Source organism: Aythya marila (assembly GCF_965140915.1).
Source record: "Aythya marila genome assembly, chromosome: 15".
In the NCBI taxonomy this organism is placed as follows: domain Eukaryota; kingdom Metazoa; phylum Chordata; class Aves; order Anseriformes; family Anatidae; genus Aythya; species Aythya marila.
The window spans coordinates 558,397-582,152 of NC_139056.1; the positions used below are offsets into that span (position 1 = coordinate 558,397).

The 23,756-nt window shown below is 42.6% G+C and overlaps 1 protein-coding gene across 4 annotated transcripts; it reads left to right on the plus strand.

The window, feature by feature from the left end:
* The first annotated feature begins 4,263 nt into the window (after window positions 1-4,263).
* Window positions 4,264-23,235, plus strand: LITAF (lipopolysaccharide induced TNF factor). 4 transcript variants are annotated; one of them, XM_082772896.1, is made up of 5 exons: window positions 4,265-4,429; window positions 13,450-13,585; window positions 17,468-17,650; window positions 20,056-20,215; window positions 20,538-23,235. In XM_082772896.1, the coding sequence occupies exons 3-5, from the start codon at window positions 17,473-17,475 to the stop codon at window positions 20,644-20,646; spliced, it is 447 nt and encodes a 148-aa protein (XP_082629022.1). In that variant the 5' UTR covers window positions 4,265-4,429; window positions 13,450-13,585; window positions 17,468-17,472; the 3' UTR covers window positions 20,647-23,235. The 4 variants fall into 4 exon arrangements, with proteins under 4 accessions (XP_082629024.1, XP_082629022.1, XP_082629023.1 ...); XM_082772895.1 differs by lacking the exon at window positions 4,265-4,429 and adding an exon at window positions 4,471-4,534; XM_082772898.1 differs by lacking the exon at window positions 13,450-13,585 and having other exon boundaries at window positions 4,264-4,429.
* The last annotated feature ends 521 nt before the right edge of the window (window positions 23,236-23,756 follow it).

Genomic DNA, 23,756 nt, shown 5'->3' on the forward strand with positions numbered 1-23,756 from the left:
TAACCCTTTGGGCCCTGCCCGTTAGCCAATTGCTCACCCATCGTATGATGTTTTTATTTAGCTGTATGGTGGACATTTTGTCCAGTAGGATCCTATGGGAAACCGTGTCAAAAGCCTTGCTGAAGTCCAAAAAAATCACATCAGCTGGTTTCCCTTGGTCCACCATATGGGCGATCTTATAAAAGGAAATCAGGTTAGTTAGGCAGGACCTACCCTTCACAAACCCATGCTGGCTGGGACCAATGACTGCTTTGTCCCCCAGGTGCGCCTCAATAAGTTCGAGAACCATCTTCTCCATGATTTTACCAGGCACTGACGTGAGACTGACAGGCCTGTAATTGCTAGGGTTTTCTTTCTGACCCTTCTTGAAAATCGGCACATTTGCCAGCTTCCAGTCTACCGGGACCTCTCCAAATTCCCAGGATCGTTGAAAAATAATTGAGAGAGGTTCTGCGATGACGTCCGCCAGCTCTTTCAGCACCCGGGGATGAATCCCATCCAGACCCATGGACTTGTAGGGATCCAGGTGGAGTAGCAAATCCTGCACACGTTCAGGGTCGGTTGGGAGTTAGTCATACCCACCGTCCTGGTCCTCCAGCTCAGGGCACCCTGGGTCCCGAAGCCCATCATCGGCATTGAAGACAGAGGCAAAGAAGGCGTTAAGCGTCTCTGCTTTGCCTATGTCATTGTCTGTGAGGAGACCTTCCCTATCAAGGAGCGGCCCTATGTATTCTTTAGTTCTCCTTTTTCCATTCACATATCTAAAAAAAAACTTTTTATTTTCTCTCACAGACACAGCCAGCTTCAACTCTAGGTGTGCTTTGGCCACACGAATTTTCTCCCTACAAACACGAACAGCATCCCTGTATTCTTTCCATGACACCTGGTCCTTCTTCCAGTAGCGAAACACTCTCTGTTTCCGCCTAATCTCCATTAGAATGTTCCTGATCAGCCACACTGGCCTCCTGCCCCGCCTGCCTGACTTGTGATATTTTGGAATTGCCTGATCTTGTGCTTCTAGGAGGCATCGCTTAAAGAATGACCAGCACTGGTGGACATCGAGGCCTTCAAGAGCAGTTTCCCAGGGGACCTTGCTGACTAGTTCTCTGAGCAGCCTGAAGTCCGCTTTCCCCATATCTAGGGATGAGGTTTTGGTGGCACTTTTCCTTCTGTCACCGTAAATTTTGAACTCAACCACTTCATGGTCACTATGACCAAGGCGGCCACCAATCACCACGTCTCCCACCAGACCCTCTCTGTTTTCTAGCAACAGGTCTAGGAGGGCTCCTTTCCTAGTTTGCTCCGTTAGCACCTGCACCAAGAAGTTATCATCTAGGTGCTTCATGAACCTCCTGGACTTGCTCGTGTCAGCCGTGTGGCACTCCCAGTTAACATCTGGCAAGTTGAAGTCCCCCATAAGGACAAGGGGAGTTAATCTCGAGGCCTCTCTTAGTTCTGTAAAGAATAATTTATCGGCGCTATCGTCCTGGCCAGGCGGTCTGTAATAGACTCCCACAACGACATCCCCTTTATTCGTTCGTCCTTTGATCCTTACCCAGAGGCTCTCAACTTTGCCATTGCCGACCTGAAGCTCCACACAGTCCAGCCCCTGCTTCACATACATCGCCACCCCACCACCTCGCCTACCCTGCCTGTCCCTCCTGAAGAGCCTGTAACCATCTATCGCAACACCCCAGTCACAGGACTCATCCCACCAGGTTTCGCTTATGCCGATGACGTCGTAGTTGTGGGACTGGGCCAGGACTTCTAGCTCATCCATTTTATTCCTCATACTGCGTGCGTTCGTGTAGAAGCACTTCAGGTGCGTCTCCTTACACTCAGCACCTTGTGGATCTGACCGAAGGACCTCACTGGCACACAGCCCCTCTGATTCTAGCGTACCATCCCTTAGGTCTTCACCGGCGTGCCTGGTTTTAGCCCCTTCCCCCTTCGACTCTAGTTTAAAGCCCTATCTATCAGCCCTGCCAACTCCTGACCAAAGATCCTTACCCCTCTCTGAGAGAGGCGCATCCCATCCGGTGCCATCAGGCCCGGTGTAGCACAGACCTTCCCGTGATCAAAGAACCCAAAGTTCTGCCGGTCACACCAGTCTCGAAGCCACGAGTTTATGTGAACAGCACGCCTTTCAGCTTCGATCCCCCCTATCGGAAGGACAGAGGCAAACACAACCTGTGCCCCTGATCCTCTGAGTAGTCGCCCCAAATCCCTAAAGTCTCTTTTGATCGCCTTCGGACTTCTCGTTGCTACTTCATCGCTACCAGCCTGAAAGACCAGTAGCGGGTAGTAGTCAGTGGGCCGTACCAGGCGCTTGACTTTCTTGGCAAAGTCTCTGACCTGAGCCCCAGGGAGGCAACAGACTTCTCTGCGGGTTGGGTCCGGTCGGCATATCGGTCCCTCTGTATATACAATATACTGTGTACTTTACTGTTTCGTGACGCTGTCAGATGACTCAGCAGGGTGGAGAAAAGCCTAACAGCCGAATGCCAAGGGTGAGGCTGCTTCGTGCATCATACAACCAGAAAGGTGACAGACCTACGTAAATTTTCTGAATTCGTCATGTGGCCTTTCTTCTCTTTTGTTTTTTTTTTTTTTTAACAATTAAATATATCGTCTTCAGAACACAGCTCACGGAGTGGGGGAGATGATCAAGATTTCTCTCCATTTCTAGCTGTGTTTCCTCAAGCATGAAATGAGTTCATGCTGCGTGTCCCCACCCAACCACTTGGTCTACTGTGGTGGACTCCAGGAAGAGTGGGTCAAGCTGTCCCTTGCTTCACTCTGCATCGCCAGAAAAGGACTGGAAAGGGAGGAACTGGTAAATGGTGCAATAGGTGGGCAGGATGAGGGGTAATGAGAGGAAATAACACTCGTGCACTGCTAAACTGACGCTGTTAGTGGCCTAACCACCAAGCTGCATGTGGACATTTTGTAAGAAGAGTGGTAGGGCAAAATGGAACATTGTTATTGGGGTCTGCAGAGAGGGGTAAAAGCTGTAGCATGAGGCAGCCTGTGATAAGATATAAGCAATAAATACAGCACTGGCAGTAAGAAGGCTTTCAGATGAGGCTCATGCCTTACTGCACCCCAGGAGAAGTGTTTAGTCCTGGCTTCTCTCTGCTGTGGCTTCTAAGCTGCTCACATTCATCTGGCAAAGGAGATTCAGTTACAAAGAGCACAGTTACTCCAGTTTTAGCAAAGCCAGGGCACCAAGGCAGAAATTACACATATCCTGCTTCTGAGATAAATATCATGACCTATTATGTGATTTCTTGACAATGATGAAAAGTTACTCACATGTAAGTCACGTTCTACCCTCTGGGTCAAATGCTAACAAGCAGGAAGGACTGACTGCTGCCAAATCAAAACAAAAGCAAAACCCACCACTTTTTTTTATTATTATTATTTTTTTTAAACAGAATTGGGGGCGAGGAGTATTCATGCTGGCAGAGCCCTTGTACATCACTATCTGATCAAAACCCTGCATACACATACCTGTAGGCAATACGGTAGTTCCCTCTGACTGCAGAGTTGACTCTTGGGCATCTTGTCACTTGGAGTGAATGCACCTTTTGTCCTATGAAACTTGAATCCTGGCTCTGGGATGGGCTTGAATTGAAGCTTTATATGTGTTACCTAGGGCGAGGGCCAAGAAAGGTTTTAAGCACAAAACTAAGACTTCAACAGATTTTAGATACTTTCAGACAAAAGGCGTACCATAGAGTCCTTGCTGAGCCCTGGGGGGTTGGTGACTCCTTCCAGTCCAAAGCAGATTGAAGCACTTAAATAACAAATCTTGCCAACTGGCTCATTTAAACTGCAGGGGTGAAGCAGAAGCAGGTCTTGGTGAATCCCTTTCAGGGATCTGGCAAGTAATGATTTCTGTCTTACCTTGGCACATATTTTTGAGCGGTTGGGTTGGATGGATGAAGGAGCAACAACCTCTGTAGCTTCCAAAGGCTGAATCCAATTAATTGCTTCTAAGAGCCCCAGTTAACATCACTGGATCTGTTGGAAGGTATTTTTTGATAATTTTCTTTCTGTTTTGTCACATGCAGCATTGGCTGAAAGAGATGGTCCTGGTAAAACAAGCATATAGAGGAATTAGGGGAAGGATTTATTTTAATCTCTTGTGCTAGAAAATGGGCAGTCTGGCAATGCTTATTATGGGGAAGCTGAGGATCCCTGTGAATCTGGGAACCTGCGGGTAGCCCCAGGGCAGGACTTTCCAGCGGGACGTTTCTCTGAGGAGGCAGCTTCCGCTCCCGGCGTCGTGCATGGAACTTTTCGTGTTTCCCAAGGCTTTTTTTGCATTTCGTTTTCCTTTTCAGCTCGCCCCGCTGCCAGGTGCCGCAGGCCGGGGAGGCGGAGCGGGGGCGGCTGGTCCCGGAGCCGGGGGTGTCCGGGGCAGGTGCGTGATTCGTTCAGTCTCGGGGAAGGGGAGGAGAAAGGGTCGGGACGGGACAGCGGCTCCAGCCGGGCGACGGGGAGGGCAGGCGGCGGCCGCTGCGGAGCGGTAAGGGACGGGCCGGGGGAAGCAGTGGCTGCGCGGGCGCCTCTGGAGCCGGGACGGGCGGGAAAGCGCCGGGCCGCTCGGAGGAAGCCATCGGTGGTCACCGAAGTTGTGGGCGAAGAGAAGAAGGGAAGGGAAAGGAAGGGAAGAAGGGACGGCACCGGGCGCCCCTCTGTCAGGGCCGCTCCCCTGAGGGAGCGGCGCAGAGCCGCTCCCTGTGGTGCTGGCGCTGACCCCGCCGCCGCGCTGGGTGTTTGGCCATGTTTACTTTCTGCCTTACCAAACCTACATGTAAAGTGTGCAGCCTCCTCTGCTCAGGACAACGGGCTGCCTAATGCGATTTCTGGTCTCCTAGTGTTTTATTTGCTAGTGTTTCGTTGGTAAATCCAGTGTAACTCCAATGGCACTGGTTGTCTTACTGAAACAATAACGTATTGAACTTTTTTGTTTGTTTGCTTTTTTCCCCTTAAAGTATCACAGAGTTTTATTCTTTAACAAACAGCTGAGAAATCTGTGTGACTTTAATGTGCTGTTTCTCAGAAGGTTGGTGAGTTAGGATGCTGTTGTCTGGAGTTCAGGTAACCAACATGGTGGCCCCAGCAAGTGCTGCATTACAGCTTGCTGCTGCGTGCTGCAAAAATCCCAAGTACTCCCATAAACCTGTATATCCTGCCTGACTGTTTAAAAAAAAGATTAGCTGTCAGTCTGCCTTTCATTCCGGGTGCTGCTGATCAGCAGCTGTCTTCAGCGCTGCTGTGACAGAGCCCCTGTAATTATCCATGGTTTTGGAGAGCAGCCTGGGGTTTCTAGCAATGGGAATTGAGGAGGAATAGTGCAAACAGATTAATCTTGCCAAATCTTAGCTAAAGAGTAAGGGAAGGATGACAGTGTATTTACTTGTCCAGGCTGGGTTAGGAAATCTGTTTTCATAAGCCTTTATTTTCCGTTTCTTTACGCTAAGTAGAGAGATGGGTTATTACCTTCTCTTGCTCTTGTCCCCAGGCTAATCTTCAAGCCAGATTGCAAGATATATTTGTACTGGGTGTATGAAGTAATACTTCAAATATTTCTTTAGGGTTGACGTTCAGAGCGAGAGGGATATCAGTAAAATTCTGTTGACAAGCTGAAGTTGTGGTTGCATCCACAGTGATTAATCTTTTGATGAGATTGTCTTTTAATCCTGATGTCATCTTGTTCTTTTTAAAAGCATTTCCATTAGAAATAGCAATTCTATTCTAATTTCAATTAGAAATTAGATATATTAATGGGACTGATACTTGGTTTTATTTGCTGTTTGTTTTAGTACTTGATAGTTTTCTGTGCCTCAGAATTGAAATGTCTTCCTTAGTTAATTAAAAAAAAATGGGGGGGGAGGGGAAGAAGAAGAAAAGAAAGGCATAGGAGATGTCATCATTCCAGGAATGCTGCTTTGAAGACCTGAAACCTGTTTGCTTCTGTCTTGTAGGGTGGGGAGAAGAAAAAAAGGGTAGATATCATTTTTGAATAGAACCACCTGCCCCAAATTAGTCAGTGGTAAGAACTGAAAAATGCAACATCATTTGAAAATAAGTATTGGCCATAAGTACTGAGACTAGAAGAGTTTGTGCTAGAAATTATGATCATGAGCATTTTGAAATCTATTAAAAAGTGGTGATTTCTTAGACCTTGTTTCCTCAGGGAAACAGAGATGGGAATTGTCTTCAGTTGTGCAGCATCTGCCACGCAGCAGGAGCGATGACTGGGGGCAGTTCATCAGCATTCAGATCTGTAGCTTACTCATAAGGGGAAACATTTTTTTTTTCTTTTTTTCTAAAGAAAACAGAAGGTCAGTGGTTTTTAAAAATATAATTGTGGAATATACAGTACTACAAAAACTTAAGTTTAGTCATCTTTTGATTGCTTTCTTCCATCTGCCAAAGCTGCAGTGTGAGTAGGAGGTTGGTGTGAAAGCTGAGAACAATGCCTTCCACACAAGGAAGTGAGGGGTTACCAAAATAACTGCTCCTGCGTACACACTGTGCCTGTAGTCACGTTGTTCTTTTCTTCTGCACCAGCTCCTATGTTTGTCCTAGCTACGTGGCCAATCCCACACTGGGCTAAATACACAACTCCCTTTCTAATAAACCATTCCACGTTTCTGCTTAGTCTGCTGGGAAGACCATGAGACTACTTGAGTGTATAAACATGGACCAGCAGAGCTTTGTCAGACAGGAGCCGGTGGTTGAGAACTGTAGTTGAGAAGTTACGGTAGTAGAAATCTATGGGTTAAACACTAGGATATACAACTTGTCAACAAGCTACTTAAAGGATGATGTAGACACAACAGAAGCTGGTTTTAAGTTAAGGGTAAAATTTTTTACAACTTCTAACGTGGACAGACAGAGGTTTCCAGAGCATCTTGCATAAAAGCGAGAAAATCAAACTTGTCTTAAAAGGGATCTTAATCTTAAAAATCATGTTTTAAAATTTTAAAATTCATGTGTTCTCAAATATATCTATTTACATTATGCTTGGTAAACTATGGAAAAAAGTCAGGACTGCTACTAAAATCCAGTTTCCTGTTGATACGAAGATACTGATCTAGATTCTGCATTACAGTAGGTGTACAACAGTACTTGGGGCATGGGTATTTAACAGACGCTGCAGTTCCACTCCTTGTGGTCTCTGTACTTGGGATGAATTAGTGCCTCAGTGACCTGAATCAAGCTGGCAACAATGGGGACAGCTCAGCAATAAAGGCAGATATCTGGTGAATTGTCCTCAATGAGGAAGTCGTTAAAGCAATTTAATTTTTGTTTACATTTGAGGACTGGTATCTTTTGCATCAGTTTTGTCCTAACTTAAGTACCCATGTCTTAAAACAGAACTGGGACTTTGTTATCTGTTTGTTTGTTTGTTTGTTCTTTTTTTTTTTTTTTTTCTAGCAACCCATCTTCTGTGTTCTGTTATTAAACAGCAGTATAGGTCAGAAGGAATCCCCGGAGGTCATTTGGACCAGCTGCCTACTTAAGACTAATTTTAGGGGAGGTTTTTCAAGGCCCTTTGACTTGTGTTCTGTCACAGCTGTCTGTTCTGGAGTGTGTTTCCTACTTCTGTTTTCATTATGGAGGCATTTACAGCAAGCTATGGTGCTAATGGGGAAATTCAGCCTTAGTTATCTGGCTCATTTACCGTGCCTTTTGTTTGCTTCTGGTAAAAACTGTCCCGCTTCAGTTTCCTTCCAACTAATCTATTCATTGCCCTTGAATGTTTAGCCCATCAATTCTGCTAGGATTCCAGAGCGGGCATTTTACTGGTCTTAAAAGATCAGATAGTACAGTCATGTATGCCTGTGAGTCAAAGCTTTTTTTTTTTTTTTTTTTTTTTTTAATTGGTGCCAGACTTTTTTTTTTTTTTTCTCTGTTTCTTCTCCACTGTCTCTCCAACTGAAGGCTGTGTTATACTCTGCGCTTTAAGACCTGCTTAGGTAGTGTCTTTCAAACTGGGGACAGCTTCCTGGAATAAACCTGAGGAATGGGAATATGGGAAGGGAATCATCGAAGAGACAGCAGTGAGATGGGGATAGAGCAGCAAGAGTCCAGAGTCTGGCAGGAGTTTGTGAGATGCACTGTAAGCTTTTTGGATGGCAATGGCAGGGAGACAGTGGCTTAGCTCTTGTGCTCCTGGCAACCACGTGCGTCTTCTGTCGTTTGGTGTTGGTGCTGTCTGCTCCCTTCCTCAGCTTAAGCCCCTCTAACACTGGGCTATTTTACAGCCCCATTTCTCCTGCCAGCTCCTCTGCTGCATTCCCAGCCACTACCCAGCACTCTCTCTTCATCCCAAGTGGAAGGTCTTGTGTTCCTGCTTGAGATCTGCTGTCTTGCACTGAACCATGAAGGATTGAGTTTACATGTGTTTTTTTTTTTTTTTTCTTGATCCAACAAATCTATCATTTAATAGAAGTCTTCCCCAAACTGCTAAGAAGTCTAATAAAATAGTAACTTTTGGTGCTCTTTTTGAAAAAAAAAAAAAAAAAAAAAATCCTAATGGTTTCTGATGATGTTGTTACCTTGTTCTTCATTTGGATAGCCAGAACAGAGGCTTACAGAATCATCTAGGTTGGAAGAGACCTCCAAGACCATTGAGTCCAGCCTCTGACCTAACACTAACCAGTCCTCCACTAAACCATATCACTGAGCTCTACATCTAAACATCTTCTAAAGACCTCCAGGGATGGTGACTCTACCACTTCCCTGGGCAGCCCATTCCAATGCCTAACAACCCTTTTGGTAAAGAAGTTCTTCCTAATATCCAATCTAAACCTCCCCTGGCACAACTTTAGCCCATTTCCCCTCGTCTTGTTGCCAGGCATGTGGGAGAATAGACCAACCCCACCTCGCTATAGCCTCCTTTAAGGTACCTGTAGAGAGCGATAAGGTCGCCCCTGAGCCTCCTCTTTTCCAGGCTGAACAATCCCAGCTCCCTCAGCCGCTCCTCATGAGACTTGTTCTCCAGACAAAGCCTTACTGTCAAAAGTAGTGTGTCAAAAGCCTTACTGAAGTCAAGGTAGACCACTTCCTTTCCCTCATTCACCAAGCGGGTCACTTTGTCATAGAAGGAGATCAGGTTCTTGAAGCAGGACCTGCCTTTCATAAACCCATGCTGACTGGGCCTGATCGCCTGGTTGCCCTGCAAGTGCCGCATGACGATACTCAAGATAATCTGCTCCATGAGCTTTCCTGACACTGAAGTCAAATTGACAGGCCTATAGTTCCCCGAGTCTACCCTCTGTCCCTTCTTGTAGATGGGCGTCATGTTTGCTAGCTGCCAGTTGACTGGGGCCTCCCCCAATAGCCAGGACTGCCAATAAATGATGGAAAGCAGGTTGGCCAGCTCCTCTGCCAGTTCTCTCAGTACGCTCAGGTGGGTCCCATCCGGCCCCATCGACTTGCATACATCCAAGTGCTGTAGCAGGTTGCCAGCCATTTCCTGGTGGATTGTGAGGGCCACATTCTGCTCACCATCCCCTTCCACCAGGTCAGGGTACTGGGTATCCAGAGAACAACTGGTCTTGCCGCTAAAGACTGAGGCAAAGCAGGCATTAAGCACCTCAGCCTTTTCCTCATCTTTTGTAACTAAGTTCCCCCCTGCATCCAGTAAAGGATGGAGATTCTCCTCAATCCTCCTTTTGTGTTGATGAATTTATAAAAACATTTTTTGTTGTCCTTAATGGCAGTAGCCAGATTGAACTCCAGGTGAGCTTTGCCCTTTAAAATTTTGTCCCTGCACTGCCTCGCAACATCCTTATAGTCCTCCCGAGTGGCCTACCCTCTTTTCCAAAGATTGTAAACCCTCTTTTTTCTCCTAAGCTCTAGCCATAATTCTCTGTTCAGCTAGGCTGGTCGTCTTTCACATCTCTTTGCTAGTGTTGTTCATCTCAATAAAAATTCTGAACGCTAACTGCTGTCATGTGTTTGTGTGCTGAATTCGCATTCAGCGACATTCCTTACAGTAGAAGATAAAACAAAATTAGCTACTTACTTTTTTTCCAAGTCATCCTAATAAATGCTTGTAACAGAAACATCTCTTCTCTTACTCAAAGTGCGCATATATTGATTCTGAGTTTTGGAATGACATTCAGTGAAAGCAAAAACATATGGTCTGAGATTTTGGGTCTGGTTTTATGATCTGCTTACATTTGTTTGCATGAGTGTTCTTGCCGTCTCACCTTGTACCACTTGTATGCTAGGAACTGATCTGACTGAAAACTCACTCTGTGGTGGTAGGTAGTCATAGTGACAAGTTGGCTTTTTTTTTCTTCTTTTAATTATTATTATATTTTGGTAGAAATTTTCCTGAGTAGATTTCGGACAAATATTTGTTAATGCACTGTTCTAAGGATATATATTTCTTTTTATTATAAACAAGAAAGTTTTAAATCCATGCCAAACAATGGAAATATTCTTTATTGAAACTTGCATTGAGCTAACAAAATTTATCTTTCATAAAGGCTTCTTACAACATCTTTCATCTTTACATTTATCTTTCATAAAGGCTTCTTACAACAGGCATTCAAGATTCTTTTTATTCTTTATAGTAAGATTGAGTTTCAGGGTGGCCTATTTAGAAACAAGTAGAGTATTTTGGATCTGTACCTGAGCAACTAAGGAAGCTTTCAGATGAGGAAAATTTTTCTGAAGGTTATAAGTGTATTTACTCTTCCATTCTTAGCTGAGTGGTACTTCCTGTTGCATTACAGGTTTGGCTGGTTGAGGAGATGCCACCAGGGTCTCTCCCAGTTTCTGCAGGCTATCAGGAGCAGCACTTCTGTGCATAAGTTTCTGCTCATGTGGTGTGTTAATGTGGGGGCTATGCAGACTTTTTCTTTTCTTCTCCCTTCCTTCCCCCACAACCCCGCCTCCAGATAATAAGGGGCAGAAGAGTCATCTGCCCTCAGTTATCCTTCAGGTGCTGCTGTGTTACCTGTGCACTGCTGTGGAATGCATTTCTGCTAAACTTTGGTGCATGCCAGGAAACAAGCTGGGATTAAAAACATCATTGCCCTCTGATGCATTTTAGTTGTTGAAGCATGAATGACTTATCTTTCTACTTTTGATGGGTTTCCCCTCCTGTGTGTTTTTATTTATTTATTTATTTATTTATTTATTTTCCGTGCTTGTCCTTGGGTAAAAGGTGGTTTTCCACATGTCACGGTACACATTTGTATCCTGTCTTCAGAAAAAGGGTGCAGTTTTAAACTACATAATCTTAACAAACTGATCTGGGCAGTATCAATAATTCTCATGAGATGGGGTTTGCAACCTATGGTGAAAAAATGGCACTAAATATATGTTCATATTGAGTGAGGAAAGGTGTAGTTGGTACCATGAGGTAAAGACAGGTGAAAGGCATGAGCCAGACCCTGATCCCAACTGATCAGCATCATGAACGGAGTGGGAAGAAGGAAGGAGGAGATGACTGCAGCTTTGTAGCTCTGTCCTCATCTCTGTATTTTGGAGTATGACACAGATAGCATTCCCTATATGTTCTTACAGTAAATCTGGCCCTTGAGAGAAAGGGAATCTTGAAGCCGTATCCCTTCCTAGGAAAAGACAATGGCATAAGTTCACGTTTGAATGTGTGTTACTTGGCAGACGGTGCAGGTATTGATTATCACAGGGCAACCTGTTATGTTTTGGGCACATTAAGTAATACCTCTGTAGTTCCTGAACTGTGACGTACATTCCTTCGGATTTTCCCTGTATTCATTTTGATGAAGAAGAAGATCAGAGTAAGTCTTCTACACTAGGCTTTATAATTCAACATTTGAGTTTGAGTTCTGCAGAAACTACCCAATTTCTGAGAAACCTGTGCGATGGGAAGATGTACTCAGGAACACTGTGCAGCTATTTAATTAAAATGTAAAGTGTCACCTATATAGTGGTGTTTTTTTTTTGTTGTTTTGTTTTGTTTTTTAAATTACATGAACATCATCAGGAAGTTCTCTGATGAACTATAACCCAGCTGAAACCTGAAGTGTGTAGCTGCCTGTGAGTGTACTTTTAGTTCCAAGTCAAGGATTTATCTCGGGCAATTCCAGTCAGATACAAACCCTGCAGTGTGTGATAGAAGGTTTTATAAGGAACTGTTGGCTAATAATTTCCTCAGATAAATTACCTTAGAAGTCTGATTTACTTAGTTCACTTTATCGAATAGCAAGGTAAAAGGAAAGTTTAGCCAGGTGCTGTGCTTTTTCAGATACAGCCTGCAAACTCCTCTTACCATGTTAGAACTGGCGGTGTGGGTTAGGCAGTAAGTGCTTGAAACCCATGCTTTGGGTTTCAGCTTGCTGCATGGGCTTGTAGTTTAGGGATTAATTTGGGGGTGATGGGGAGCACTTGAATCAACTGAAATCTGATTCTGCAAAATGCAGAACTGCACAAAGTGGTGCATACTGCTGAGTTTTGCTTAGCAGTCAACAGTTCTAAAAGGCTTCCATTCCCCGAAATTTATGTGGCTTTAGTGCAGTTATAAAAGTGACAGAGCGCTGTGCTGCATCCTCTGTTGGGCAGGAGGATATCCATGTATCTTGCTGTTGATAGGATGTGCTGCTTGTCTTCCAGGTCTCCAGCTAGCATAAGTTACTAATCTAATGAGCTGGTTGCACTTGAATAGAGTGATTTGTGAATGCTGTAGCTTTTACCAGGCTTTTTTTCTACCTTTATGCCAATGTTATTCTGTATGTGGAGCAACAGATCTCTGCATAAAGCAATAAGCTAGAAGAGTGCTTTGCCCCATGCAGGTGTTCAGCGTCAGTATGTGCTTAGGAAGGAAATGATTTGGGCTAAGACAAGTGTGAGCAGATAAAAGTATTTGTGATTCTTTCTCTTGAGAGAATGAACAAAAAGAAAAATCTGGAGAAAGGAGTTGCTGCTCTTTCTATTTTTTAATTTTTTTTTGGAGTCTAGTGACTCACCTACCCAGATTTAGTGCAGCTGAGTAGCATAGTGAGTCAATATTCTCTTTTCTCTGCAACTGGAATACAAGAGGGTTTTTTTTTGCTGTTGTTTTTTTTTTTTTTTTTTTTTCTTAATGAAAAGCAGAAGTGTGGGACAAGTAGCTGAAGCTATTGGTTTTTGTCTTACTACATGCATTTCTAAAGACTTGAAGCAGAAGTTTAGAGAGAGACAGGGAACAGAAGCAAGAACTGCTCAGTTCTCCTCTGTGCTAAGTGGCATTTGGATTTGAAACTTACAGATGTAAATGGAAACTCTTGTGTAAAAGACCCAGTCTTGAATTTAGTGTGCTTGTTGGTCATTCAATGTTTGCTTCTCCTGGTTTGAGATAGCCTACTGGTTTGCGTATGTGCAAATAGCAGATAACAGGCAAGTCAAATGTACCAAAAAGTTATCAGTCTTATCCTTTGTCTTTTCTTGCAGTTGAGTACTTGTCACCAGTCTTCCTTTTTGAATTATTTGGGAGCAGCATTTGAGAGTCTGTTTTAAGAAGACAAAACTTGTTGGCTTGGTTTCTGCCTCTGCCATCAGCTTGCTTTGGTGCCTGTATTTCAGTCATGTAAGTCCAGTTTATCTTTAAATTAGTAAATTGCTGTCATTTCATAGGATCAAAGTTCCTTGAGTTGGAAGGAACCCATAAAGATCTTTGAGTCCTGCTCCTGACTGTTTAAGCTACCCCTGACACAGCTTTAAGCCATTTCCTTGTGTCAGCTGTAACCAGAGAGAATAGATCAGCACTTCCTTCTTCCCTCTCCTCACCCCTTCATGAGGAAGTTGTAGACAGCCGTGAAGTCTCCCCTCAGTTTCTTCTTCTCTAAGCTGAACAAACTGAGTACCCTTAGCTGTTCCTCATATGATGTATGTCCTTACATAAGTAGCTAGGTACAGTTTGTTAATGTGTTGGAAATTTCAGTCTTCTCTGTCCTATATAGGTGCTTAAGACTGTATCAATTTTTATATGATCTGGTGTTGGTTTGTGATTTAAACCTTTTGTTCTCTTTGCATTCAGGCATTATGCACTAGTTACTCTTCTGAGACAACTCTGTATTAATGGTATTTTATATAAGAATGTATCTGCAAAACATACAAGTAAAGGCATAAGCTGCTCTGCTCTTGTTTGCAATGAGCAAAATGCAGATGGTAACCGGAAATTCTTAGTGCTTTTATGAGGTTATGCAGAGTGGTGCAGCATACGTTACTAACTCAGGCTGTAAGAATTGCCTGAGCTAAAACAAAATGCTGAAAACCCTTTCTAGAATGTCCCTCTGGCCTTTGTTTTCATTGCTATTTAATCTTTAAGTTAATGCTTATTACCATATCAACTTACTCTAGTTACTATCTTACCTGAAACTCAGATAATATTGATACTCAGCAACTTTTCATAATGCTAGTTGGTTTCCTTTTTCTAGGTGAAGCTGGTTTTTAGTTAATTCTAGACCCAGTCTTGCAATGAGTTTTGTGGATAGGGGCTCGTTTACAAGCAGTTTATTCAGGATTTGGGCCTTAACTTCAGAGGAAGTAGTATTTTACTTTGGAAACAGTGTATATAAAAGTAGATGTTTAAAATTAGTGTTGCATTTATTTTCAACAAATAGCGCTGAACTAATGGAAAATAGAGTAGCAAGAGATGTCAAGAGATTCAAGAATCTACTTAATGTTGTATGACAAATACGTCAATAAAAGCTTTGGTCAAAACTTTATGGAGGGAAGGCTCTGAACTCTTTAGCCAGTTTTTCCAGTGCTTAAATAGTCTTAGTGCTAGACCTAAAGAAAAGTTTATTATATTGAAGCTTTTCTTAAAGTTTTCATTGAAGTTGTGTCAAAGAAGAGTTTATTCATAGCTTCTTCATTGCTACCTGTCTGTTGTCATTGTTCTCTCTGGCCTCTTGAAATTAAGGAATCTCAGTTAATTTGGCTTTTTCTCAGAATTTCTCTTCTCTAGCCTGTCTGATTGTTCTTGATGCTTTTCTTTGCAATCTGCTCACCTGTTTGTTTCTCAGATACTGTACTCCTGTGGGGCTTTCCCAGAGCAGCAGACCTTTTTCAGCTGTCATACAGGTATTCCCTCTGCTTACACACCCCTTCATGATGAATCTTGCTGGTGCAATTTTTTGCTTTACTGGTGCTTTTAAGCATATTGTTCTTTGGAAACAACAAATTTTGAAGCTCACCTCCATGTATAAAGAGAATGGAATGAGGTAACCTGGAAAGAGATGGTTGTAGATATATAGTTTTACAACAGTTCTCTCTACTTTGGAATCTAAGTTCTCTGGTAAAGCAATCACTCTAGCTTCAAAGTAAAAGGGTTATTCAGGCTGCTCTGTCAGGAAACTTGTGCAATAACATATTGCACAACAAGTTTAGGCTGGTTGTCCCCTGATCCCCTGACTGTTGTTCCTCCACTGTTTGCTGTGACTTTGTATTGATTTCTGTGTGAAAGAAATTGTGATCTTCCTTTTTCTCAGAAATTAAGTTCCCCAAAGGCAATTTAACTACTTACAGAGCTACTTACAGATTAGCCAGCTTTTATGTTGAGATTTTTTTTTTATTCCTCTCTTGCCTGCTAGGCCACAAATCCAGCTACATCTTCATGGACAACACGAATTTCTTTAAGGATCCTTCACTTCACTTTTATTGTTCATCTGTGTAGTGACTTTGCATATTGGCAGCCAATTTACACTAAACCTACTGGATTGTAAAATCCCACAGCATAGGGTAGCTTGTGAGGAAAGGATTGTTCACTGATTGATCTTGTGAGTTTATCCAGGTCTGAACTTCAGTCTTTAATGTTCAGATTTGAGTTAGCTTGCATCTGTGATTAACCACGTTCCTCTTTGGTTTGTTTTTGGGAATGAAATTTCATTTTTATATAACATAGAAAAGGAACTTGGGGTGGAAATAACTTGGTAGTCATAAGCTTCAGAAAATAAGCTAAATTTGTTTTAAGATTAGCTTAGTATGTTTAGGTCCTGTGTTTACTGTGCAGTGTAGCAATGCAGTGATATCCCTAGATGTGGTATGAACAGTAGGGAGAATTGTTGTGCTTATAATGCATGGTTTTTTACACCACAAGACACTGCATATATACCCAGCAAGCTGCTTTTCTTTTTATTTCCTTATTTATTGGAAACATCTGTCATTGATTTTTAGTTGGATATCAATCCATTTCATTATATTCAATAAAGTGTTTAATTTAGCTCATGTTTCAGCTCTTCAGTATAGAAATATGTATTTTTAGTTTTTTAAATCAAAACTTAGCAGCAGAGTTCATAGTATGGAAGTGAGAAAGCAGCAAGGTTTGACAGTAATCCTATATTGTTGTGAGTCATTTTTTAACATAAATTTTTTGATCATCAGTGCAATTTCTTGTATTCATTTTGTTCATACTGGTGCTATGGTAAGTTATTGTTCCTGCCCTTCTATAAGAATACAGAATGAGTGTGTCAGACACAGGTTTCCCACCCCATATCGTACTGAGTGGAAAGACTTGCATGTACACAGAGGGATGAAGTATGCAACTGAAGAGGATTGAGTATGGTTCTAATTGATCTGTCTGGTGGTCCTTAAGAGGAAGAAAAAATAGGAGATGCTTAATTAGTGTTGATGCCATGAGAGACTGTTTGACAAAGAAATTGGTGAGCAGAGTGTAGGGATTGTGTAGGCAGTGAGAAAGATAGGAAGTCCCTGCTGGAATCTCTCATTATTTCCACATTGAGAAAAAGCAGTGGTTAGCATTCTGTATTCCATAATAAAATAATATAATAGTAATTGATAGAGAAAAGTTCCATTAACAAATTCATAGAAACCTTTGTAAGCAGCAAAAATGAGAAACTTTAGACTTACTTGAGAATAACAAAAGCTTTGAATTGAGTTGGATGTACTTAGTTGTTTGCAGTTTCTTTTTCCTTCAATATAAATATTTCTTTATTTCAAATCATGGCAAAGATCAAGATTCTGTTTTAAATATTTGAGCTTTACCACAAGCTGGGCTTGTATTAGTTAGCAACTATTATGCAGCCTATCATAGTTGTTGTTCTTGGAGGAGAGTGGGGACACCTGAAGTATGGTTCTTGCAGAACTGGGAGAAACTGACATATAGCTTAATATACTAATAAAGATGCATGATATCCCTATTTTTAGCATATTTAATTTACAAAGGAATGATTTGTGGTAGGAAAATGCGTAAACAAAAAAAAAAAACAAACAACAAAACACAACCAAATAAAAAAACGGTGAAAAGGAAGAGAGAAGAAAGCAACAACAAAATCAAGATTAACTTTTAACACGATCAGAAACACAAAACAGTCAATACATTTTGTGCTGTGAAATGTACATTTTGATCTAGTTAACTACCTGCTTTGTGTCTGAATAAAGCCTAATTAGTTGACACTTCTCCTAAATAAAGTCCTTAGTTACGATGTTTATCTCTTTTATATTCTAGATACAATGTCTGCCCCGAGTGGCATCCCTGCTCCATCTGCACCACCTTCTTATGAGGAAACAACAGGAATCAATGTGAACTATCCCCACCCATATCCTGTCCCAGACCCTGGCCAGAAACCAGATGGGAAGGGGATGAACCCTCCTTCGTACACAGGACAGCCTATGCCAGCAAATAACCCCGGTAAGCCTGAAACTTTACTGTACCTCATGTTAAAGAGGTGTCAAGTGGCTGTAATAGCTGCTCTGCAGAAACTTAAAAATTGTGGTTCAAAGGTGTTCCCTACCTACCCAGAAAAATTTTTGAAGTGAATAAGGTCAGTCAAGTCTTGTGATACCCACAGAGCACACTGATGTCAATAATGTAATTCACCTTTCTACAATTTTTAATGCAGACTTAGTTTTAGACAATCTGTTTTGAATTACAAAATGCCATGCTGATTTCTTTTTGTCATTGTGTATTTGCTCTTACCCTCAAGTATTTTGGAATTATCACAGAATCACAGAATTGTCTAGGTTGGAAGAGACCTCAAGATCATCGAGTCCAACCTCTAACCTAACACTAACAAGTCCTCCACTAAACCATATCGCTAAGTTCAACATCTAAACGTCTTTTAAAGACCTCCAGGGATGGTGACTCCACCAGTTCCCTGGGCAGCCCATTCCAACGCCTAACAACTTAAAAGTTCTTCCTAAGATCCAACCTAAAACACCCCTGGCACAACTTTAGCCCATTCCCCCTCATCCTGTCACCAGGCACGTGGGAGAACAGACCAACCCCCACCTTGCTAGAGCCTCCTTTAATGTACTTATAAAGAGCGATAAGGTCGCCCCTGAGCCTCCTTTTCTCCAGGCTGAACAATCCCTGCTTCCTCAGCCGCTCCTCATAAGACTTGTTCTCCAGGCCCCTCACCAGCTTCGTCGCCCTTCTCTGGACTCGCTCGAGCACCTCCATGTCCTTCTTGTAGCGAGGGGCTCAGAACTGAACACAGTACTCAAGGTGTGGCCTCACCAGAGCCAAGTACAGGGGAGCAATCACTTCCCTAGCCCTGCTGGCCACGCTGCTTCTTATACAAGCCAGGATGGTGTTGGCCTTCTTGGCCACCTGAGCACACTGCTGGCTCATATTCAGCCGACTATCCACCAGTACTCCCAGGTCCTTCTCTGCCAGGCAGCTTTCCAACCACTCATCTCCCAGCCTGTAACTCTGCTTGGGGTTGTTGTGCCCCAGGTGCAGGACCTGGCACTTGGCCTTGTTGAACTTCATACAGTTGACCTCAGCCCATCGGTCCAGCCTATCCAGATCCTCCTGCAGAGCCTTCCTGCCCTCACGCAGATCGACACACACACCTAACTTGGTGTCATCTGTGAATTTACTGAGGTTGCACTTGATCCCCTCATCCAGATCATCGATAAAGATATTAAAGAGAACTGGCCCTAGTACCGAGCCCTGGGGGACGCCACTAGTGACCGGCCTCCAACTGGCTTTGACTCCATTCACCACAACTCTTTGGGCCCAGCTATCCAGCCAGTTTTTAACCCAATGAAGCATACGCCAGTCTAAGCCATGAGCAGCCAGTTTCTTGAGGAGAATGCTGTAGGAAACGGTGTCAAAAGCCTTACTGAAGTCAAGGTAGACCACTTCCTTTCCCTCATTCACCAAGCGGGTCACTTTGTCATAGAAGGAGATCAGGTTCTTGAAGCAGGACCTGCCTTTCATAAACCCATGCTGACTGGGCCTGATCGCCTGGTTGCCCTGCAAGTGCCGCATGACGATACTCAAGATAATCTGCTCCATGAGCTTTCCTGACACTGAAGTCAAATTGACAGGCCTATAGTTCCCCGAGTCTACCCTCTGTCCCTTCTTGTAGATGGGCGTCATGTTTGCTAGCTGCCAGTTGACTGGGGCCTCCCCCAATAGCCAGGACTGCCAATAAATGATGGAAAGCAGGTTGGCCAGCTCCTCTGCCAGTTCTCTCAGTACGCTCAGGTGGGTCCCATCCGGCCCCATCGACTTGCATACATCCAAGTGCTGTAGCAGGTTGCCAGCCATTTCCTGGTGGATTGTGAGGGCCACATTCTGCTCACCATCCCCTTCCACCAGGTCAGGGTACTGGGTATCCAGAGAACAACTGGTCTTGCCGCTAAAGACTGAGGCAAAGCAGGCATTAAGCACCTCAGCCTTTTCCTCATCTTTTGTAACTAAGTTCCCCCCTGCATCCAGTAAAGGATGGAGATTCTCCTCAATCCTCCTTTTGTGTTGATGAATTTATAAAAACATTTTTTGTTGTCCTTAATGGCAGTAGCCAGATTGAACTCCAGGTGAGCTTTGCCCTTTAAAATTTTGTCCCTGCACTGCCTCGCAACATCCTTATAGTCCTCCCGAGTGGCCTACCCTCTTTTCCAAAGATTGTAAACCCTCTTTTTTCTCCTAAGCTCTAGCCATAATTCTCTGTTCAGCTAGGCCAGTCTTCCCTGCCAGCTTGTCTTTGGGCACGTGATATACCTGGTTGTAGCTCAGAGGTAGTTGATAAACTATCTTTTCTTCCTTGTTTACCTATTGAATAAACAGAATATTTCTTTGCTCAGTTACAGTTCAGACGGTGTATGTGCAGCAACCTGTAGTGGTATTTTATGACCGCCCAGTTCAGATGTGTTGCCCTTCCTGTAATCAGATGATTGTGACGCGTCTCTCGTATGAGTCAGGAGCATTGACATGGCTATCATGTGGTGGCCTCTGCCTGCTGGGGTAGGTTAATTCACGTTTGCACTTTATTTTCCTCTTCTCACATGACCTTTGATAGCTCTAAGGAGTAACAAATATATTGTAGACTCTCAGCTCTGTTGCTTTCTCATTCTGTCTCAAATCTGATCCTCGATAGCTGGAATAGCCCATGTTGAGTATAAGTCCTACAGGACCTCGAAGCAGGTCTGCAACAACCAGTAACGTGCATTCTTCCTAAAGCTTCATGGTACCAGTTTTATGGATAGCTTTTGTAGGAAATACATTCGACCTTCTTGTGTGTGTAACAAGTGTTAAAACTGTATGTTTTTTTTTTTTTCCTTTGCAGGTGCATAGCTGGGTGCTGCTTAATTCCCTTTTGCATTGATGCCCTAAAAGATGTGGATCACTTCTGTCCAAACTGCAATGCTCATGTTGGTTCTTACAAGCGTTTGTAGGCAGTGTTTAAACATTGATAATTGATTGATTTGAAGTTGGCTAGCACCTCTGTAAACCCCTTACGAAGTTTCATGAAGGCTTTGTGATTGTTTCTGTGCATCCTGTCACTGGAAACCAATCAAAAATGATGTGTATTGCTAGATTGTTTTAATAAGAATTTGCTAAGAATAAAGGATTCTGACTTAGGCCTGTAGAAAGTACGTGTAATCTTTATGGGCCACCCAATCCAGCACCAGTCCAGCAACTATATGTTGTCCCTCTCTGCTTTATGTAAAACAGATTGGTGATGTTGGTCCAGTTAATCTCATCTCAGTCATGTTGCACACTGGTGTGTTTGCTTAGGGCTTTAGCACAGACCAAGAGGATAATGTCTGGAGAACCATATAGTCTCACTCTTGGTGTCGATGCTTTTGCAACAGCACTGTCTACAAACTGGCAGGGAGTTGCTTTCCTCTGAGAGACATTCGCCTCTGACAAAAGAAGTGATTTTGGTCCCCGATGTTATCATTTGGGCACCTTTTTATGAGCACTAAAATTCACTTTAAAACTTTTTCTGTGAAAGACAACCAAACCTAAAGGCTTTTTCCTTCTGGAAGCTGCATTACCAAATGGCGGTAAACAATAACTCAGGTTACTGTGCATCAGCAGTGATTCAATCTAGTGCCTGAATTTCCTTGCCAGTTTTGAGTCCAGAAGTATCTCCACTTTGCAGTGGAGATGCTTATACACAAATTTCTAATATTTTTTTCAGATTTTTTTTTTTTAATTCTTTTACTGCTGATTTATTAGTCTGTAAAATGTTCTCTTCTCCACACCTCATTGGAAATGTCAATAGAGCCTCAGTTGTAGTATTGGAAGGGTTCCTTATACATTTACATGAGTTCACTGATGGATCATAAACAAACCTCAATCTTATCTTAAAGCTGGAATTCCACTTGCAAAACACAAATAAATACAGGACCTGTGTTTTTAATCGTTGATCTGTTTGTTAGTTGTGGTTTCTTCATTGAGAAGGTAGCATGTTTGTTAAGGAGTTTCTCTGATGATTATTTAGACTTGTACTCTGATTTTTCCAAATGAAAGATAAGTTCTGTTCTCAGAAACCTAAGCTGGATATGCTTAGTTTAGTTGGTGATCACAGAAAATTAACAAGTGACACTCTGAAGGTTGAACTATTTTAAACAGCAGACTAGGTCCAAGTAAAATCCAAATGCATTTGAGTGATACCTGTCTAGAGAAGGCAGAGAAGTGTTTAAGCAAGGCTGTGATGCTAACACTGTATTAATCTCTGTAAAAAGCTAAAATAAGTACTGCATTTATTGTTCTTGCCAGATGTGCCTTCTATAAATGTTTGGTGTAAGTTAACTTCTCAAAAATCTTCAAATGCTTTGTATTTGAAATCTGAGTTTTGTGGATTACAAATACAATGTCTAGGCCTTGTTAATTAGTCTTTATAAATTGCTGCTGTTTGTGGTTCAGTTTGTAAGTGGTTTAAGGGCTTCCTTGTGCATTTGGAAAAGGCTTCGGATTGTATGTGTCTTTGTATTTACATTGGTAGCTACTAACTAGCAAGAGAATAATGGAATGGAAAGAAAAGGTGGTTGCTTTGTAGCTTTCTGCTTTGGGTCTGCAGTGCAAGCTCATATTTTCTATCTGCTGTACCACCACAGTAATGCCTTTGATGTTATTTAAGGACCTGGGTGATGCTCCATTGAATTTTCTGTTCTGATGACACAGTCACTGGTCCTCACTTATGCAAGTCACAGGCATTACTGTAAAGCAGCCTTTTTTTCCCCTCAATTTCACAAAAAATGTATTTTTTTGTCAGTTAATCATCAGAGTAAGACAAGAAGAAGCAACGAAGCATATGTCCCCTTAGCTCCCCATTTCTCTACGAAGTGCTGGTTGGAAAATCTAAGGTGGTAGCACCATGATGCAGAAGAACACTGACCACCTCTTACTCCATCCCCCCCAATAATTATAAATTATGTGGGTTTTCTTTTTTTTTTTTTTGAGCATAGTCAATTGCATCTGTTAAATCACTGTTATGGACTGAGACAGGTAATGTTGGCAGCTATTCCATGTAATTAAGCATTATGCAAAACTTTTTGCTGCCCCCTCTATGCTTAAATTTCCATAAATACAAAGCCTGTACATGTTCTCTTGTGTATGGATTTATCTACAGAATGTGCCAAAGTGACTTGCTTTGTTACACTTATTTTAGACAGACAAATGCAGGATATAACTTGCTGTGTGTGGAAAATGTTTAGTTTGATTTTGTTAAGTTACTGTTTGTTTTTAAAACTGGTTGTATTTAAAATAAAAACTTTTCTTTATATCTAGTGATTGTAATGGGAAAATTATAGCATTTGGAATGTTTCCAAATGTGAATGTTAAAATAGTTGTCAAGAAATGTAACTACAGGATGCAATTTTTCAGTGTCTCTCTTGGGCCAAATCTCTGAGAAATGGCTTTCTGTGGCATGCAGATAAACTGCTTACACACAGCACATTTGAAAATGTTTCAATATCCCTGTGCCTACTGAAGTAGGTGTTTTCTCTTTTAATAATAAATCTTCCTGAAATACTCTTGGTCTTGTGGCCCCCTCTTGCTCTCTGGGATCTATCTGTGCTTCACCATGTGCTGCCTGCTCTCTTTGCATCTGGATCCCTTGTATTGGGATGGGACTGCATGGCCTCTCTAGCTGAGGTGTGGTGAGCCAAGAGGGTAGGCAGGGTGCATGCATGGTAGTTGATTTTGGTGATCTTGAAGGTGTTTTCCAACCTCTAAGACTCTGGGCCCTGGCCAGCGGTGTGCCTTCTGCCTGGGTGAGTGCTTGAAGTGGTGTGTGCAGAGGGTGAATAGGCAACCTGGAGAAAGAGGGGCTCATGGGAAGGTTCTGGTCCTTGGGACCTCTTTGGAAGAGGTCCCAGCTGTAGCTCCCAAAGGACATGCATAATAATTTTTAGTCTTGATAAACTGTTATTGACAGCTAAAAGAATGGTGCAAATTATATAAAAATTACTGACCTGTTTATGCCTCAGAGTTTTCTAATGATTGTCAGAGCGATAGTTATTTTTTTTAGTTGAAATTCTTTTCTGTAAAACTC

Excerpts from the sequence above, each read along its gene's own strand:
- LITAF (XM_082772898.1), top strand. The coding sequence starts at position 17,473 with ATGTCTGCCCCGAGTGGCATCCCTGCTCCATCTGCACCACCTTCTTAT. Across the intron at positions 17,651-20,055 it reads TATGCCAGCAAATAACCCCG|TTACAGTTCAGACGGTGTAT; the intron begins GTAAGCCTGAAA and ends TTCTTTGCTCAG. Across the intron at positions 20,216-20,537 it reads GGTGGCCTCTGCCTGCTGGG|GTGCATAGCTGGGTGCTGCT; the intron begins GTAGGTTAATTC and ends TTTCCTTTGCAG.